General features: G+C 40.8%; 1 protein-coding gene across 2 annotated transcripts in view; it reads left to right on the top strand.

Annotated features, from left to right (window-relative positions):
• VSTM4 (V-set and transmembrane domain containing 4) overlaps positions 1 to 16,186 on the top strand; it is a 98,215-nt gene extending 82,029 nt beyond the window's left edge. For both annotated transcript variants that reach the window (XM_059395877.1, XM_059395876.1), the window contains one exon: positions 14,799 to 16,186. In XM_059395877.1, coding sequence (XP_059251860.1) covers positions 14,799 to 14,924 — 126 coding nt within the window. In that variant the 3' untranslated portion in view covers positions 14,925 to 16,186. The remainder of the gene's footprint in view (positions 1 to 14,798) is intronic.
• The last annotated feature ends 3,703 nt before the right edge of the window (positions 16,187 to 19,889 follow it).

The raw sequence follows: 19,889 nt of genomic DNA, 5'->3' as shown, positions 1-19,889 counted from the left end.
CAGTCTGGCTGGAGCATTGGTCAGCAAGGCGGATGTGTGGTGTGAACTGAGGTCAGAGGATTCCTGGGACAAAATCATGAAGGATCAGTATCCTGATAGGGACTCTAGATTTTATTCTATGTATAATAAGAAACCACTGGAGAATTTTGTGCAGAGAAGTGAGTGGTTTGACTTATTGTTTTAGATGGATCAACTTTACCACTATGCATTATAGATATAAATAAATATATATATATAATATATTTAATATATAATATAAAAATATATATAATATATGTAATATAAAAATTATATATATGTATGTATATATATATGTATATATATATATATATATATATATATATATATCTTACTGGATGTATTTGGCACTGACCTGAGGTCCAGTGGCATCCATCAGAATCTGGCAGGTGGCGTTTTCCAAATGATTTTTGAGTGTCTTCTTCTCTCTGCCTCTAAGTATTTCAAAGGGACCAACTGTCAAAACAACACTTGTCTGTACTCTATAATAAAAATTATCGGAATAATAATAAGCGAGCCCTTGTGTAGTATTTATTATTTCCAGACAAGGTCATTTTCTAAGTACATTACACATATTAATGCATTTAATCTTCAAAATAACCCTGTGGGATAGATACTATCATGAGTCTCACTTTATAGATAAGGAAATGGAGGCATAGGGAAGCCGAGAAACTCACCTAGGGTCACAGAGCAGGAAAACAGCAGCCTTTCTGTCCCTGAGAATCTATGCTGTTATGTACCACCACATAGACCCTGGAAGCCCAGACACTCTGTGAGTCAGAGCGTTAAGGATTCCAGTTGACTGGAAGACGGAGGGTTCAAAATCGAAGATTCTCATAGTGGGCTCCTACGTAGAAGGAGATAATCAAACACTCTCTTTTTCTAAACATAAATATTCTTTTGAACAATACTGCCAGTAAAAGTACTTTTGGAAGGAAGCTGGGAAAACATACATCTATGGTCCATGGGGAAAAGAAAATGAGTGTCTGTATTAGATCATGGAGCTAATCACCGCTATAACTGTGCCACTATGAAAAGTTTCATGTGTCAGGACCCTCCCCAAGAGCTTTATCTATAATCACATTTTAGCTTCCAAACATACATTGGTGAAATCTAGAGACCTCCATCTGTCTGATGACTTGTAAAGCCTTGGGCCTTTTCTGTGCGTGGCTTTAGCGTTCTATAGCTGGTCACCTCTGAGCGTCCTCAGAGCAATTAGCCAGGGGCATGTGACTTTCCATCATGTCATAGTCATTCTGGGAATGCGCTTTGCTAAACATCCTTTGAATTCTCCAGAGTCAAGAGCATGATGCGAATTTGCTCTGCTCAAGAGTTCCAAGTGACTTCATCCAACCCTCGGTGCCAAAAACCTGGATACAACTTTGAAATCTTAATCTCCTTCCAAAACTTGTCTCCTAAGTTCCAGAGCCTTTCAAATCCTTCCAAAGCCATAGAGAACACTGGTTCATTGGCTATCAATTCTGAATAATCATGTGAAAGCCAGGCATGGGGAGGGAATTTGGGCAGATACAATCCCGAGGTTTATGGAAGTCTGAAGCAACAGACGAAGGAGGCATTATGTGCCTGTGTGCCGCTGTGTGACGACCAAGGCTCCTGGTCTCTAGACCCTGGCTCAGAATGTCAAGAGGCACCCATCCGTGTCAGCAGTCACAGCTGCATGCTGAATTTGGGGAGTGTGGCTGAATCCCAACCCTCCTCTCAGAGTGAGGATTCTGGTATCAGTTATGTTGCTGAAGTCAGAGGTCCTAGTGGACCAGTGATCTCACCTCCAAGGAGATGGTGAGTAGACCTGGCATGTGACTCCAGGAGTTCCCTCATAAAATTCCCCTGGCCTTCTCCAGTGCTACCCTTTCACTGCTTAGCTTCCTAGTTCCACCTGTGCAGTGGACTTCTCTACTCAAAGGTCTGTTGCCAGGGGCGCCTGGGTGGCTCAGTTGGTTAAGCCTCTGACTCTTGATTTCGGCTCAGGTCATGATCTCAGGGTCTTGAGATTGAGCCCCACTTCAGGCTCTGCCCTCGATGCAGAGTCTCTCTCTCTCTCTCTCTCTCCCTCTGCTCCTCCCTGTCCTCACTCTCTATCCCTAAAATAAATAGATAAATAAAATCCTAAAAAAAAAAAAAAAAGTCTGCTGCCACCTGACACAGAGCGTGGCCAAAGCAGAGTACGCCAGTCGGCTGACCTGTGGAATTCAAAATTAAGTCAAGTTCATATCCAAGGCATGCCAGTTCTAACTGGACCAGTGAGAACGATGGCATAGTTTTCTTTCCAGAGGTTGGACCTACGGCTACCTGTCCGGGGCCCGCCATCAAATAGAGCCTCGCCCACAGCACTGCCTCCACATCTTTGGTGGCTGGAGTCCTGTGTGTGGGCGTCGTGAGGGGAGCATTTGTTTTACTAGGTATTCCTCTGTTGAATAAAAAATGAGCACTTATCTTGAAGGGGGAAGAGGAAGTCTGCCCTTGATAATATGTAATTCTCTCTTGGGCAAATAGATTCCTGATAGTGCAAGTCGGTAGAACTGCAATCACATTTTTTAACTCTAAGGTGACGTTAGCATAAACATCCCCATGTCCTAGTTATTGATCTTTTGCTCAGATAATGCTATTACCCAATTGAACTTCTGACATTGGAGAACTTGCAGTGGCTGCAATTCCATTTTTCTTTTATTCCTGCAACTTAATTCAACGTGCACATCCAGCTGTGATCTCTAGGAAAAAAAATGTTGTTTTGCAGGAGTCTGCGTGGAATGTTCAATCAGCCTTTCTCTCTCTCTTATTTTTCTCTGTCTCAATCCTGGTAAGAATGTTAAGTTTTGGTTTGAATCCTGGAATGAAATACTCAGAAACTACCAGTTAGGAGCTTGAAGTGTGCTGTGTCCCCAAGAGATGCACGACTTCTGAATTCTTGGGGGTTGACTTCTCTAGTGTGAGCCATGTCCAGTAAATCCTTCCCCATAGACCCACTTTCCATAACAAATACTCTAAAACCAGGGGAAAGAAGAGCTTAATTTAGAAGTGGGAAATCCAGCCTGGGGACTGTCATCTGCTGTTGAGTGTCTCACCACTGGCAGCACAGAAGGATGGGCCATGGAAGACTTGGCATTTCACTGCACACTGACCTCATTACACCTAGAGTCCAGAAGGTTCCATCACTGTGTGAGAAAACTGGTTTGTGTGATGATGCTTTCCGAAGCCTTCCGAGGGAAGTTGTGCTATGTGAGAATGTAATCTGGCTCAGTGGTGGTCAGTGTGCTATTGAGTACAAGCCTAGGATCTGTGAGGTCCTTAGGGACAGTGGAAGGGTCACACATCTGATATCTGAGCCCAGGTCCAAAGTGGTCCTATAGCCATTCTCTGCTGGCAGCCCCAAGATGCTGGCCTCAGGGCTGGTCTCCTTGCCTCCTCTCCATGAACATTTCCACCAACCTAGAGAAGAAGTTTTCAGAATTCCATTCAGACCTTTCTTTGATGCATCAACACATGTCTGTGTGTGAACTTCCATCCCCTCTTGCTTATTGAGTCCCCTTCCGGAAAAAGGAATGGATTCTCCCTTGGCTGGGAGAAAATGTATTCCAAGTGAGATTACAGGTACATAAAGCAAAGAAGAGGTTTAGAACAGGCAAGATCCCAAGCAGTGGAACAGAAATCCCAAGCCCTTATTGGAGGAATAGAGAACTGGCCAGGGGTCTCTATAGGCTGAGAGGGAAAAGAAAATAAAACCAAACAGTCCTGATGAAGAGAAAATGGAGCAGATGCTTCTCTCATGTTTGGAAAGTTCTAGGGCCTTTTCTCAAGGATCCCATCAGACCTGCTCAGCAGTTGGTCCACGTTCCCTCCTTCCTGTTTCTTCCCTCTCCTGCTTTCCAGTGAATATAGCAGCATCAGACCCAAGTGTCCGGGGCCTGGAAATCCTGCTTCTAGGAGTTTCTTTTGTGTCTGAGAGAAGTTTAAAGCAGCTGGGTGGGTGTGGACAGCCCACTGGAGAGCACTGAAGGTTGTGCTCTGGAGTGCATATACATTTCTGTGTGAGTAGGAAGGGGTCTAGAAGACGGGCTGCAGGGTCCTCACCCCAGCTGGGCCCTCTTGCATCACTCACCTTAACCTTCACTTGCTGCCCCTGGCTCCTGGCTTTCCTACCAGTTCTACAGTTTCACTGGTAATGACTCTCATCATTTGCTCCAAGTTGCTTCTCCCCTGAACCTTCCACGGAAGCATCCGGGCAAAAACAAGGTGGCTTGGTGAGAACTGGTAAAGAGTTTGCATTTACAGCCTTCCGTTGGCCATCAGGAATTTGTTTCCAGTTAAACAAGCTGGGAAGTGTAATTAAGCACATGGTTGATGGTGACAGCCAAGTGTGAATGCCAGAAAAACAAAAGGATCTTTAAAGGTGCCAAGGACCGACATTACGCATCTTCTGTGGGAAACTGTATACACTTCACGTCGTGGAGCCTCCTGTGTGCTGCCTCATAGCTTCAATCAAATTATTATATCCCAGAAATATGCATAAGGGAAATGATTCTACACATTTTATGGTGGGTTGTTGCTTGTAGCGGTAATTGAAGTACCTTTCCACTTATGAAAGTACTAATTTTATTTGTTTTTATTGCTTTTCTAGATGCAATTATTTATTTAGTGTGCTTTGGCTTTATTGAATTATGTTTACTATAGAAACATCATAAAAATGTATGAAAACAACACATCAGCCCAGCCAGCCTGGTGACCTGTATTGAGAAAGCTAGTGTTATTTTTCATATCCAAACGTAATGGAATAACTTAAGAATAAACAGATAATCCACACTAGAAAACAATGCAATTTCAAAGTAATGTGATAAAACCCCTGGACAATGTGATTTCCTAAATCCGGGTTCTAAAATTTACATGAGTTAGGTTTTTGCGTGCTTCTTGGAGGACACATGGCATTTCTAAATGGAATCATTATAATGTGAAATGTAATTAAAAGAAAAGCAAGATGTAAACGGGATTTTCGTTGGCTTGGAATCTATGGTCAACTAGGAAGCCATGTAAAGACTGTTGATGTCCAAAGACCAGCTCTCATCCCTATAAATGTCCTTGGAAATTTAAAAATGGCCAATCTGTGAAGGTCGCTTGGCATTCGTACTGGCTGTAGGAGTTTAGGAACTCTCCTTGTCTCTTGCTTCCTGTCTCTGTTAGGATGCTCCATTTCAGAAGAAAAGAGGCTTTTTGCTTTCGGCATTCTTTTTAAGAAACTTAAATCGAATGCGAATGATTTACTTGTCCTGAATCTTGGCTCGATAACCAAGGTGGAAGCATGAAAAATCAAAAATCTAAACAAAACAACACAACCAAAGCCAAGAAACCAAAATGACAAACAGGTTGCTTAAAAGCAAGTCATGTGTCTTTTTATGACTGTAAATTAGTGACTGACTCTTATTTTTCTGATTATGACTTAAAAACTAATTAATGTGCTGCTTATGTACATGTGCCTACTAGAAGATGTGAGAAGCTTCAACAAATTGCACACTAACTTGTGGGTCTGCCTTCGGCCATCTAGATTACATCAGTGGAGGGCATCACGGATTCGTACCAGGTGTTTGATTTCCAAGCAGGTTCCAAGGACTTTCTAAGCATGTAGAATAGAAGCACACGTGTTTGCCCAAATGATAGTAAAACATATAGTACATGTATGGTTCCAGCATTCTTTTTTTTTTTTAAGATTTTATTTATTTGTTTGACAGGCAGAGATCACTAGTAGGCAGAGAGGCAGACAGAGAGAGAGAGGAGGAAGCAGGCTTCCCGCTGAGCAGAGAGCCCGATGCAGGGCTCAATCCCAGGACCCCGAGATCCACGACCCAAGCCGAAGGCAGAGGCTTTAACCCCTGAGCCACCCAGGCACCCCTCCATCATTCTTTTTAAAGACTGCACCATATACCCCCTGTATGAACACAGTGGACGTCCTGCTGACGTCCATTGAAGTGTTTCCAGATTCTTGTTTGTACCAACAAACACCTCCACTAACGATATACAGGACCCATTTCTTCTGTTTCTTTGGGCAATCTTTCTTCTTTAATGTTTGTTAACACACAAGACAAAAAGTGATGTCTGATTTTAAATCGTGATTCTCTTACTACCTCTCAATGAGAGGTTGAGTCTCATTTGTATGTGTAAGAGCCTTGTAATTTCCTTTCCTGTGAACTATCTGGTCTGTCTGTTGTACTTTTGTTTAATTTTCTGATGGATTATTGACTATAATCTTTGTTGAATTGTATGGTCTTTTGATATGAGTTGCAACTATTTTCTTCTTCATTATTTAATGGTCCTTTTGCTTTATTTAGGAAATATTTTGCCATCTATGGCACGAAGATGTGCATATCTATTTTGTACTGATCCTGGAGTATTGTGTAAAATACCTTCTATACACTGAAGTTATTTTTAAAAAATGTCCCCACACATTCTTCTAGCACTTCTTATGAATTTATTTTCCACATTAAAATTTTAAATTTTTCTGGGATTTGTCTGGTGTAAAGAATGATGTAGGGATTTTTTTTTAAAATGACTACCCAAGTGTCTTAACACTATTTATTGAAAAATAATAATTTATTTTATAATTCCGGGTTCATTTCTAGACTTTCTCATCAGTTTCATTGATGTATAGGTGTATTCCTTTGCCAGTACCACAGTATTTTACTTATTACAGCCTTAGATTTTAATATCACTAGAATTGGATTACTAGTATTCTTTACATATTTTTTAATAAATATATTTATAATTTACAATTATTTAATGAATATATTTATATAATATAACATATTTATTATATATAGAAATATATTTATCTTTAATAAAAATGCTTATTTATTATTAAGTTTGATATGTAACATGGTATAAGTTTAAGGTATACCTGTGCTATTTTGATACCTTTATATATTGTAATATGATTGCCAATGTAGCGATGTTTATCACATTATATAATTATACATGTACATACACGTGTGCATAATCATAGCACAGTATTATTGTCTACATGGATTGCCCTGTGCATTAGATCTCAGTGCCTTATTACTGCTCATTACAAGTTTGTACCCTTATGCACTATCACTCTGATTTGACTCCTCTCATTCCCCAGATTACCACCATTTTACTCTCTGCTTTTTATAAGTTTAACTTTGGGAGATTCCACATATAAGTAATATCATACAGAACTTGTCTTTCTCTGTCTCACTTATCTTACTCACGGCCCACCCATGTTGTCACAAAGGGGAGAACATCTTCCTTTCTCATGGCTGAAAATATTCCATTGTGTATATATATAGTGTATCTTTTTTATCCATTCATTCATTGATGGACATTTGGGCTGTGTCCATATCTTGGCTTTGTGAATAATGCTGCGATAAAATGGGGTATCATACATCTCATTAAAATTCTGTTTTTTGTTTTCTTTGGGGATATACCCAGAAGTGGAATTGCTGGATTATATGATACATCTATTTTTAATTTTTTGAGGGACCTCCATATTGTTTCCATAGTGGTTGGACCAATTTACATTCTTCCCAACAATGTTTTAAGGGTTCCCTTTTTACCACATCCTTACCAACTCCTGTGGTCTTATCTTCTTGATGATAGCCATTCTGACAAGTGTGAAGTGATATCTTACTGTGGTTTTGATTTGTATATCCCTTATGATGAGTGATGCTGAGCATCTTATGTGTCTGTTGGCCATTTTGATGTCCTCTTTGGAGAAATGTCTAATTCTTTTGCCCATTTTTAAATTGGATTTTTTTGTTTTGTTATTGGGTTGATGGAGCTCTGTATACATTTTGAATATTATTTGAATATTTCAACCCCTTATCCATTAATACAGTTTGAAAAAAGTTCTCCCTTTCTATAGGTTGCCTTTTCATTTTGTTAATTGTTTGCTATCCCCTGTAGGGGCTTTTCAGTTTTATGTAGTACTATTTGTTAATTTTTTCTTTTGTTGTTTGTATCTTTACTGTTATTTCCAAAAAAATTATTTCCAAGATCAATATCAATGAGCTTTGTTCACGTGTTTTCTTCTAGGACTTCTATGGTATCAGATCTTTTGTTTAGGTCTTTGATCCTTTTCAAGTTAATTTTTGTGAGTGATTTGAGGTAGTGGTCCAATTTCATTATTCTGCATGTGTTTCTCCAATTTTCCAGCACCCTTTATTAAAGAGACTATCCTTTCACTATTGGGTGTTTTGGGCTCCCTTGTCAAATATTAGTTGACCATATATGCTAGGGTTTTTCAGTTGTCTGATATGTCTATATTTGTGCCAGTACCATAGTTTTTATTACTGTGGCTTTATGCTGTAGTTTCAAATCTGGAAGCATAATACCACTGGCTTTGTTCTTTTATCTCAGGATTGCTTTGGCTATTTGGGGTCTTTTGTGGTTCTTCATAAATTTTGGGATTGTTTCTTTTATTTCTGTGAAGAATGCCTTTGGTATTTTGATGGGAATTATGTTGAATCTGTAGATGGCCTTGGATAGTATGGTCATTTTAGCAATACGAATTCTTCCAATCCATGAATATGGAATATCTTTCTATTTGTTTGTGTTTTCTTCAATTTCTTTCAGCAAAGTTTTTTAGTTTTCATTGTACAGATCTTTCACTTCTTTGGTTAAATTTATTCCTAAGTATATATTTTTCTGATGTCCCATTATGAACGAGTTCATTTTTTTTACTTGTTTTTCAGGTGCTTCATCTTTAGTGTAAGGGAGTGCAGATAATTTCTATATGTTGTTTTGTATCCTGCCACTTTACCGAAATAGGTTTTTTACTAATTCTTTGGGATTTTCTATATGTAGGGATTATATCAGCAGCAAATAATAATTGTACTTCTTCCTTTCTGATTTGAATGACTTTTATTTTTTGTTTTACTTAATTGCCTTAACTAGGACTTCCAGTATTATATTGCATAAGAATAATGAACGTGGGCATCCTTGCCTTGTTCCTGATCTTGGGGAAAACGCTTTCAGTTTCTCTCCATTAAGTAAAATGTTAGCTGTGGATTTGTCATATATGGCCCTTTGTATGTTATTTCTATATCTAGTCTGTTAAAGGTTTTTATCATGAAAGGATACTGTGTTTTGTCAGATGCTTTTTTCTGTATTTATTGAGATGATCATGTGATTTTTATCTTTCATTTTATTGATGTGGTGAATTACATTTATTTATTTGTGTACTTTGAATCATTTGCATCTCAAGGATAAATTCTACCTGGTCATGCTGTATAATCTTTTTAATATGTTCACAAATTTGATTTGCTAACACTGTTTTGAGAATTTTTGCATTGATATTCATCAGGAATATTGGTCTAGAGTTTTCTCTTCTTGTGGTACCCCTGTCTGGTTTTTGAATCAAAGTGATGATGGCCTCATAGAATGAGGTGGAAGCATTCCCTTCTTCGTAATACTTTAGAGGAGTTTGAAGAGAATTGGTATTAATTGTTCTTTACATGTTTGGTAGAATTTTCCAATGAAGCTATCTGCTCTTGAAAATTTTTGTGTTGGGAGATTTTTTGTTTATTTGTTTGTTTTGTTTTGTTTTTTACTGATTCAATCTCTTTACAGTTAGTTAAGCTACTCTTCAGATTTTCTATTTCTTCCTGATTCAGTCTTCTTAGGCTGTGAGTTTCTAGAAATGTAGACATTTTTTCTTCAGTTATATTACTTGTTGGTATATAATTGTTCATAGTAGTCTCATGATTTTGTGCATTTCTATGGTATCTGTTCTAAGTTCTTCTCTTTGATTTCCAAATTTTTATTATTTGAGTTTTCTCTATTTTTTAAATTAGTCTAACTTAAGGTTTTCCAATTTTGTTTATCTTTTTGAAAAACCAGCTCTTAGTTTCACTGATCCTTTCTATTATTTTTCTGGTTTCTATTTCATTTATTTCCATTCTTATGCTTGCTTTTTCCTTCTTTCTATTAACTTTGGGCTCAGTTTATTTTCTTTTATATAAAATTTGTTGTTCAAGATCTTCCTAATTTCTTAGTATATGCACTTAATGTTATAAATAGTCCTCTCAGAACTGCTTTTGATATATCTCACAGTATTCGATGTTATGTTTTCATCCTCATTTGTTTTGAGATAATTTTTTATTTCCCTTTCAATTTCTTCTTTGATCCAGTGGTTGTTTAGAAATGTGTTGTTTAGTTTCCACATATTTTTAGATTTTTCCTCTTGTTTTCTTCTGGTTTTATACCATGTGGTCAGAGAAGATAGTTGTTATGATTCAGTCTTCTTAAATTTCCTGAGATAAGTTTTGTGGACTAAGATAATCTATCCTGGAGAATGTTTCAGGTGCACTTGAGAAAGTGTGTATTCTGTCACTATTGGGTGGAATGTTCTGTATATGTCTGTTAAGTCCATTTGTTCTAAAATATGTTCCGAGTTGTAGTAACTATAGTTCTCTTTAATGCTCTTCTCCTTTAACCTTTATGCTGTAAAGAGGTTAATATACTATTCTAAAGAAGAGTTATTGTATTATAATTCTATGTATAGCCTTAATCAAAGTTTTGAGTACATTTCCTCTTTTTCTTTCAGCCTGAGGAGCTCTTTTCAGCATTTCTTAAAGGGCAGGTCTAGTAGTAGTGAACTCTCTCAGCTTTTGTTTGTCTGGGAAAACCTTTATTTCTCCTTCATTTCTGAGGGATGACTTTGCCAGATATTCTTAGCTGATGGTTTTTATCTTCCAGGACTTTGAATATGACATTCCTCTCTCTCCTGGCCTGTGGAGTTTCGGCTGAGAAATCTACAGTTAGCCTAACAAGGACACTTTTGTAGGTTACTGTCTTTTCCCCCACTTCACTGTCTTTAAAATTCTTTCTTTCTTGTTGGCTTTTGACAGTTTTAATATAATGTGTCTTGCAGAGGGTCTTTTTGCATTGAGATAATAAGGTGTTCTGCTAGTTTTGTGAACTTGTTTGTATGTCCAGTTCCTCCCCCAGGAGTGGGAAGTTCTCAGCTCATTTCTCTAAACAGTCTCTCTTCCCTCCCCCCCTTCCTCCTTCTGGGATACCCATTTTTCTTATGTTGGCTTTTCTAATAGAGTCAGATGAGTCACATGATTTCTTCACTATTTAAGCATTTCAGTTCTCTTGTCTCTTATGCTAGAATATTTTCTATATTTCTGTCTTAGAACTCTCTTCCATTTGATCTGCTGTATTTCCAGTACATTCTAATGCATTCTTCATCTCATTTATTGAGTTCTTCAGCTCCAGAATTTCTGTTCTGTCCTGTTCTGGAATTTCAGTCTCTTTGGTAAAGCATTGCTTCTGTTTATTAGTTTTATTGCTGAGATCACTGTATCATCTAACTGAGTTTTCTTGGGGCTTGGTGAACTTCTTTACAACAAGTATTTCAAATTATCAGTTAGGTTACAATATTCCGTATCTTTGGGTTTGGTTGCTGGAAAATTGTCATTTTGTATTACCATGTTACTGTGATTGTTTTCATATTACTGTGATTTTTCACAGTGTTTGAAGAGAAGTGGTTCTGCCACTGCATTTGAAGTAGTGAACACCTTTTTTATGTAGGCAAGGTTTTGTTTACTTGGATTCTAACAGTTCAATTCAACAGGTCCATAGTTAGGAACCTTCCTCTTGTTTTCCAGAAGGTGGCGCTATAGCACAAGTTTTTGGCTTCTGGTAAGGGATCTGCAGGTCTACTCAGGTTGGGAGCACTATGCCTTTTTAGAAAAGGAAAAGGTTGGGGCAGAGCAAGGGTGAGTAGGAAAGGTGTGTACTCAGTGCTTGGGGCTTTGGGTGTGCCAGCTGCTCCATAGGGGGATCCTGAAGTGGGGATGGTCCTCCTTCAGTCTCTCTTCCTCTCCCCCATCCCTGTGGTCTCCTCAGAGACCTCCAGCTGGGAGGCACATAGCCAGGCAGACCACCACTCACTGCCTTCACCCTCCACCCCTCTGCCAGAAAGGTGGTGCTGGCTGCTTGTTGGGGCAGCCCACCCCTTCTCTGCCACCACCCCTTCCCTCTGCAGTCGGGTCCACTCATCTTCAGGTGCACAGATGGACAGATCTCTGGGCTGTCCTGGTATGCTCTGTTGTGGATGTCCAATTAGTTGTACATGGAAGGGGAGAGAAAAAAGGAATGACACATGCTGCTGTCATGCTGATGTCACTCCATAACAACCCCCCAATTTTTCTTTATTTTGGTTATGTTCCTTAATCATGGCAGGAAAATAAACACCTCTATGTCCTTCATTCAAAAGTTGGTTTTAATAAAAATGTTTCTTTTTAATTTTACTAAATGCTTTTCCAGCATTTATAGTGATAACCATATTATTGTTTGCCTCTATAGCTATTGTGGATTGTATTGGTAGATTTTTTCTGATATTGAACCATCTTTGCATTCCAGGAACACAGTTATCTGCCTTTTAATGTGCTTTTTAATTCTGAGTAAATATGATTTAAACTGTACATTAATAAGTGAGTTTGTTTTTAAATAAATGAAGTTTTTCTTCTTTTAATGTTCTGGATCAGTTTAATTACATTGGAATTATCTTTTCCTTAAAGGAATTTCTTGTAGAAAGTTTCCTGTAAAGCTGCCTGGGCCTGGTGTTTTTAAGAAAGAGCTCGTTGACACTATTTCCTCCCATTCTCCCTCCCACCCCTCCTTCCCTTCTTTTCTTTTCCTTTTTCTTTTAAAATGATAATTAGTACATTCATTTTGCTGGAGTTAATGTTTATAATTCACATATTTTTGAAACGTTACCCATTTTATCCTGTATTTTGAAATGTGGGACAATAAATTGAGCAAAGAAGTTTTTCTTTAAATTAAAAAAAAATTTACTTACATTATATCCCCTTCCTCATTACTTATTCTATTCATTTGGGCTTCCCTCCCTTTTTATCTTGATTAATTTATTTTTCAGTTTATTTGTTTTACTGGTGTTTTCCAAACACACACTTTTGGGTGTTTTTATAATACTCTTGCTCTGCTTTCTGATTCATATTATCTGGTTTTAATTTTATTGGTCTTTCTTTCTTACTTTTTTTTTTCATTTATTTTGTTCTTCCATAACTTCTTTAATTGGTTGCTTGATACACTTAATTCATATTATTAATATAAATATTTAAGACTATGATTTTTCAGTGAGTACTGAATTCTTTGGGTTCTTGCAAGTAATACTTTCTTTTTCATCATTATCAAGATATTCCAGAACTTTAGTTTTGTATAGATTAAGTCATTCAAAAAAAATGTGTAGATGGTACCATTCTAATATTATTAATTTCTAGAATTTTTTGTTTCTGTTTCTATCATTTCCCTCCCCTTTTTTTTTCTTTCAAAGATTTTATTTATTTATTTGACAGAGAGAAATTACAAGTACACTGAGAGGCAGGCAGAGAGAGAGAGAGAAGGAAGCAGGCTCCCCGCTGAGCAGAGAGCCCGATGTGGGACTCGATCCCAGGACCCTGAGATCATGACCTGAGCCGAAGGCAGTGGCTTAACCCACTGAGCCATCCAGGCGCCCCTTTTTTTCCCCTTTTGATCAGACATTGTTAGTGGGGTGCCTGGGTGGTTAAGCATCTGACTCTTGATTTCCATTTAGATCATGATCTTAGGGTCATGGGATCGAGTCCCAAGTTGGGCTTCACACTTAGCGGGAAGTCTGCTTAAGATTCTCTCCCTCTGGGGCACCTGGGTGGCTCAGTGGGTTGAGCCTCTGCCTTCGGCTCAGGTCGTGGTCCCAGGATCCTGGGATCGAGTCCCGCATCGGGCTCTCTGCTCCGCGGGGAGCCTGCTTACTCCTCTCTCTCTCTCTCTGCCTGCTTCCTCCTCTCTCTCTCTCTCTCTCTCTCTCTGCCTGCCTCTCTGCCTACTTGTGGTTTCTGGCTGTCAAATAGATAAATGAAATCTAAAAAAAAAAAAAAAAGATTCTCTCCCTCTGCCCCTCCCCCTTCTCATGCTCTCTCTTTATCAAATAAATGAATAAACGAAACATTTCTTAAAAAAAAAAAGAGAGAGAGAGATAGAAACTGTTAACACTTTCAGGATTAAAGTTTACTTTGCGGCCTAATGTTTATTTTTTAATTTTTAATTTTTTAAAAAGAATTTATTTATTTATTTATTTATTTATTTAACACAGCGATACACAGGGAGAGAAGGAACACTAGCAGGGGGAACGGGAGAGGGAGAAGCAGGCTTCCTGCCAAGCAGGGAGCTTGACTCGGGGCCGGATCCCAGGACCCTGGGATTATGATCTGAGCCAAAGGCAGATGCCCAATGACTGAGCCATCTAGGCTCCCTTGTAGCCTAATGTTTAATCATTTTTTGTTAGTGTTCTTTGTCGAGTTAAGAATAATTCATGCTGGGGCGCCTGGGTGGCTCAGTGGTTTGGGCTGCTGCCTTCGGCTCGGGTCATGATCTCAGGGTCCTGGGATCGAGCCCCGCATCGGGCTCCCTGCTCCGCAGGAAGTTTGCTTCCCTCTCTCTCTCTCTCTCTCTCTCTCTCTGCCTGCCTCTCTGCCTACTTGTGATCTCTGTCTGTCAAATAAATAAATAAAATCTTTAAAAAAAAAAAAAGAATAATTCGTGCTGTCTCTTTGCAGGGCATAATGTTCTTTAGAAGACAGATCTGTATTATTATGTTATTGAGGTTTTATCTATCCTTGGAAAACTTATGTCCATCTGTTCCCCCTTGGATCCCAGAATGCAGTGAAAGTGCACACCCAGTGAAAGAAGGTATGATGTGGAACTCCCTGTGGTCAGCTAGAGTTGTGTTGTGTTCTGTCTTCTAGCCGAAGATCGCAGAGGAGAGCCTGACCTACGCTGAGTTGGAGCTGGTCAAACCCCACCGGGCTGCCAAAGGCCTCCCCACCAGCACCGTCTACGCCCAGATCCTCTTTGAGGAGAACAAGCTGTAACGTGGCGTCCTCTTCCGTGGTCCTCTTCCGTGGTCCTATTTAATACATGCCACCCCAGTTATTTATGATACCTTGGAAACAAAACCCTTATTTTTGTATTTTCCCTCGTGTCTCCTGTGTGGTGGGGTACAAGGCTCCTCTCCGTAAAAAAGTAGGGGCCGCAGCCCTTGGACGAATCTCCCAAGACGAATCTCCCAGGACGGGACGTGTCTGGGTCTGAGCCCCGAGCAGTATGGACTCTGATTCGGAGAGCACCCAAGGAGATTTTCTGCTGAGCCAAACCCCTTCATGTTTTCCTCTCCTTTCTTTGGGTTTTAATCTTTTTTAAAATCTTATTTTAATCTTCTACTCTTCCTGTATTTGTGATATCAAGCTCATAGTATACAGCTAGAGGAAATGCCATTATAGGCGCAAGTGTGAGATGGTAGATACGTACTAATTGTTTTTTCAGAAAGTCAGAGAGCATTTCTAGGGCACCTCGAGCGGAGCAAACTGCTTACTGCAAACGGTCACTCAAGAAAGCATCTCTTGTTCTAAACAGATGCACTGACCCTGGAGATTTAAGGGCAGTGGCAGATTGTGGGGAACCTTGCTGTCTAAGCTAACAGCCCAGTATCTCCAAATACGCCAGAGCCCATTTCCCCACCCGGGATCCCCCAAGGCTGCAGGGCGAGTAGCACACCATTCAAAAGGACTTCAGCACGGTGGACCCGCATTGCTATAGAAACTCTTGTTCTCCAGAAAGTTCTTACTGTTTTCCAAAGGAGCAAGGGTGGGAGCAAGGGAGGGAGCCAGCCATCCATGGACACACTGCTGGAAGTGGGCCTCTTAGAAGTGTACAGAGTTACTGCTCTGATTGTATGTCTGCTTCTGTGTGAGCAGAGCTTTCTGCCTGGTTCCCCTGGGCTAGGAGAGTAGGAGGTGCAAGCCGAGCTGGACAAACGTGTTTTAAAGACCCTACTGTTGTAGAGCACCTCTCCCAAGCCAACTTCACATGGGCTTTCTCACGTGTCTGGCCTGGGCTCAGACAGGGATGCTGGTTGAGGAGATCTGTGCGGAAGTTGCCCTGTGTGGACTGCTACAACACCCAGGATCTCCCTGAAGATGGAGACCTTCTAGAAGAGAGACATCCTGTTGACTGTATTGTTAAGGACACTTTTTTGTGGGGTGTGCTCTGGGTGCTCACTTATAGCACACTGTAGAAATTGTTCGGCTTTGTAATGGACCATGTATATATGGTAAATTATATATTTTAAACACAACCTTGAGTGTGAGCTGTGCCCCTCTGTATAGCCAAGTGAACTCGGTCAAGTGTCTTATTCCCTAATTACCTCAGACTCATGTTTGTAGTAAGGTGACCTAACCTGCCATAGAGTTCATGTAATGGAATAAGGACTACTCCCAGATTCTGGGTAGAATACATTGATGCCCACTACACTAGGTTAACGCTCATGCGACAGCCAGTACATATCTTCAGAATGAAATTTCTTTTCAGTGTAAGGCTCTCCTTACCATAGCTTCAAAAAATAAATGTTTGTCCCTGAACTTAGCTCTACAGTAATAACACTCCTGAAGACCCATGATAGCTTATGAGTATCTCCTGTGGCTTATTGGAAAGGGTCCAGATTAAGAGCAGGTAGATTTTCTAGAAGCAGAAATAGCCTGACTTTACAAAGAGGAAGTCATTCTCTTCGGCCTCTACCTGTATCTCCTTCCCTTCCCCTCTGCCAAATTCCAAAGATAGTGAATAAACCACACAGCTTTTGAAGAAGAAATACCACTTGGAAGAATTCACTAGAACTTTCCAGATCATCCTTTAGGGGATCAGAATGTATGGTTGGTGTACAATTCCTATCATAATTATCTTATTTTATCATGGTGGTGTTCCTGCAGAATATGGTTCTGTGGTGTTTTGAGGAAGGAGGGTGACTTCTTCATTTGCACGAGGAGCCATACAGGCTAGTAGGACCCTGGGGTGCCCGGTGGGGATGGAGAGTGGGGCACATGAAGAGAAGATTGTGGGGACAGGCAAGAGGGTAGGGAGCCCCCAGGCTTCCACAGAACTGAATTGAACTTCAGTCACCCTCAAACCTTCTTAAATTCAGAGGGAGCGTAGGACCATCATAGATGGAAATAACGCATGCCATGAAGAAGGGCACAAGTTAGAGCTGGTAGCTGCAAGTTAGTCGAACAGGTCATCAGTATAGAGTCAAACTCAGACGTTTCCTCCAACATTCTGGTAACAGCGGCACAAATCCACCCTGGGCTATGGGACTGGGGGGGCCAGCTGGACAGAGAGGATGACAGGATCCTGCGCAGACCATCTCCCTTACTGAAAATGCTTCCCGAGGGAATCTTGGAAGGTACCATCCACATCCAAGCAGAGCTCATCCCACCATTATCTCCAGAAGCAAACCATCCCACTAGCTCAGAAGCTAACCATCCATTCTAGCTCACAACTAGAAGCAATGGATGATCTGTCCCTGGAGTTTCTTTGGGGAGATAAATCTCGACTTCATTCTCATAGTAAACTTAGAAAATGGGTCTACTCATTATTCTCTATCAAATATGGTTGGCATACTTACCATATTTAGACATGACGATAACCATGCCTTAACATTTCTAATGATATGAAAGGGAAAGCATATCAAATAGAAATTAGGAAGAGCTCTTCATCTTGCTTTTATTCTCAAGCGTCTATTGAAACAACTGTATTAAAGCAGTCTACAAAGGGGACAATCGCTTATACATTTAAGTGAACTCAAAACAAGAACCCATCGCTCATAGGTTCTCTAAAATTTGGTGGTGAACTTTGACCTAGGCCAGGCATTACATGGAAACGTGGAAACATGGAAACATGGCAGGAGGCAAGGTCTCCTGAATGGAAAAACAGCATCCCCATGCTCTGAATTTAAGCAGGTATGGTGGGGGTTGGAGGAAGGATTGGGATTTCTTTGGGATCATGTCTTCATTAAAGCATCATGATTTTGTTAGCTCACAGGGTGAGTCAGAAAAAGCCAGCAGCCCCGTTCCCACCCTTCCTGATACTTGCTGGAGTGAAAATGACATGGGGCCCTTGGTATTTCTCAGTCCATAGTCATCTGGGTCATCCCACACATGGATAAGCCCAAACACTCACTTGGGATAAGAACACTAAACCCGTTGATGCTTTTAGGGACGATTCACGCCCCTGTTCATCATCCAGCCTTTGATATGCATGACGACAACCTAGGCTGGGCCAACCATGAACTGGAACTCATGCTCCAGGCCACAAAAAAAGAAAAAAAAAATCCAAATCTTGAAAGAGGCCTGGTCTGGACTAACCAGAATCCTTGGGAGAAACAAACCATCTTTCCCTTGGGAAGCAAAGCCAGGATGCCATGTACCAGATCTGCCTCCAGCCATGTCTCTGATGAGTAGAGAAGCCTTCAAGAATGAAGGAGACTTTGAGAGAGAAGCAGGGAGGAAAGCACAGAATCCTACCCCAAGGAATTTCCCAGACTTCTCTTTCCTTTAGATCTTCTTTTGATTCAGTCAACTACCCCATTCTCCTACCTTCTAAGTCCTAGTTTTTTTCAACCCCATCCAGTTACAATGGTGAAAATTCTGACTACTATAGTATGTATCCGAGTTACTTCCCAGGTTGGGCAGCAAAAGAGTTGCCCTGAGCTTCACTAGCCAAGGGGTCCACTTACATTATGTCCTATGAGGGACTTGGAGCCATGATCTCTGCTGTGCTCAGTACCTTTCCACTGAGCCTGCATTCTCAGGACCCTGAAGACACTCTTCTTGAGGGAGAGGGACTGTCAGGTTTCGGACTGATCATCTCCTGATGGAGGTACCCTCTGGCTTGGAGTATGGATACCAGCAGGCCTGGCGTAGTACTAAGCAGCACTGGAAACAATAGGGGAAGGACAAGGGGTGGAGATTCAAAGGAGCCACATCACTGGGATACTGGAAGGAGTCTTTTGTGTGGCTGTGAAGTTTAGGGTGGCTTCCATATAGAACATGATGACTTTCAGTATCCCTGTATTTCCTGGGGGAGAAGGTGGGACCCAGTTCTGTGTCATTCTTAGCTATTGAGGCTATTGAGGGATGGTGGGATATTGACTCTCCATCACATCCCACCCCCTAACCCTACCCCATACTGAACAGAAGCTAATCACTGGTGGGAAAACAAAGAAGACATTCGTGGTTTGGAGGAAGGGCCTGCCTTCTGCATGGATAGGTTGAATGTGAGCTACGGTGGAGTGTCCAGATGGGTAGGATAGATGAGGACTCCCTACACTTTACCACATCACCGGTTCTCGTTAAGCTGTGGATCGTGGTTCAGGAAGTCTCTGTGGGGTCCCGGAGTCTGTGTTTTTGACCAGCCCCCAAGGAATGCCCATGCTTCTAAATCTGGACCATGTTTTGAGTGGCATCAAAGCAAACTGTTGAGAAATGTGGATCTGGAACCCCTGGAGATTTGGGGGCTGTCCCCCGAGTATAGGTCATAGCCAAAGCCTGAGAGTGAGCAAAATCCCCAGGGAGAGGCAGCCCAGTGTGGAGAGATGGTGCCTGAGCGATGGGGAGCTCCCTGCTGGCAGCTCCAGGAGCTGGTGAGGAGCCTAAAGCAGGCCAGGGGAAACCAAGTGATCAGAGGAGTGGGAGAGGGCTGGTGAAAACCATGTCTGGGAGTTTCTCAAAGAAGGAAGCCCTCAGCAGTGTGCACTCTGCAGAGGTCGAATAGAATAGAAGTTGAGCCTTTGCTCTTTGTGAATTAATTGTACATTTTGCATTTTTAAAAATGATTTGTTTTGCTGAGGAAAGTGATTCCCCCAAGTGCACAGGGCTGACAGACACTAGCACTGAGCCCCGTGTTATCTGCTAGCGGATTTTCCCTGAAATAATCAGTGTCTTTCCATAGGATGGTGATTTGGGGAAGACTCTTAATTAAAGCCTGGGTGGGGTGGGGGGGATGGG

The sequence above is a fragment of the Mustela nigripes genome, chromosome 4, assembly GCF_022355385.1.
Source record: "Mustela nigripes isolate SB6536 chromosome 4, MUSNIG.SB6536, whole genome shotgun sequence".
NCBI lineage: Eukaryota > Metazoa > Chordata > Mammalia > Carnivora > Mustelidae > Mustela > Mustela nigripes.
The sequence above is the reverse complement of the archived record's forward strand: the minus strand, read 5'-3'. Positions and strand labels throughout refer to the sequence as shown.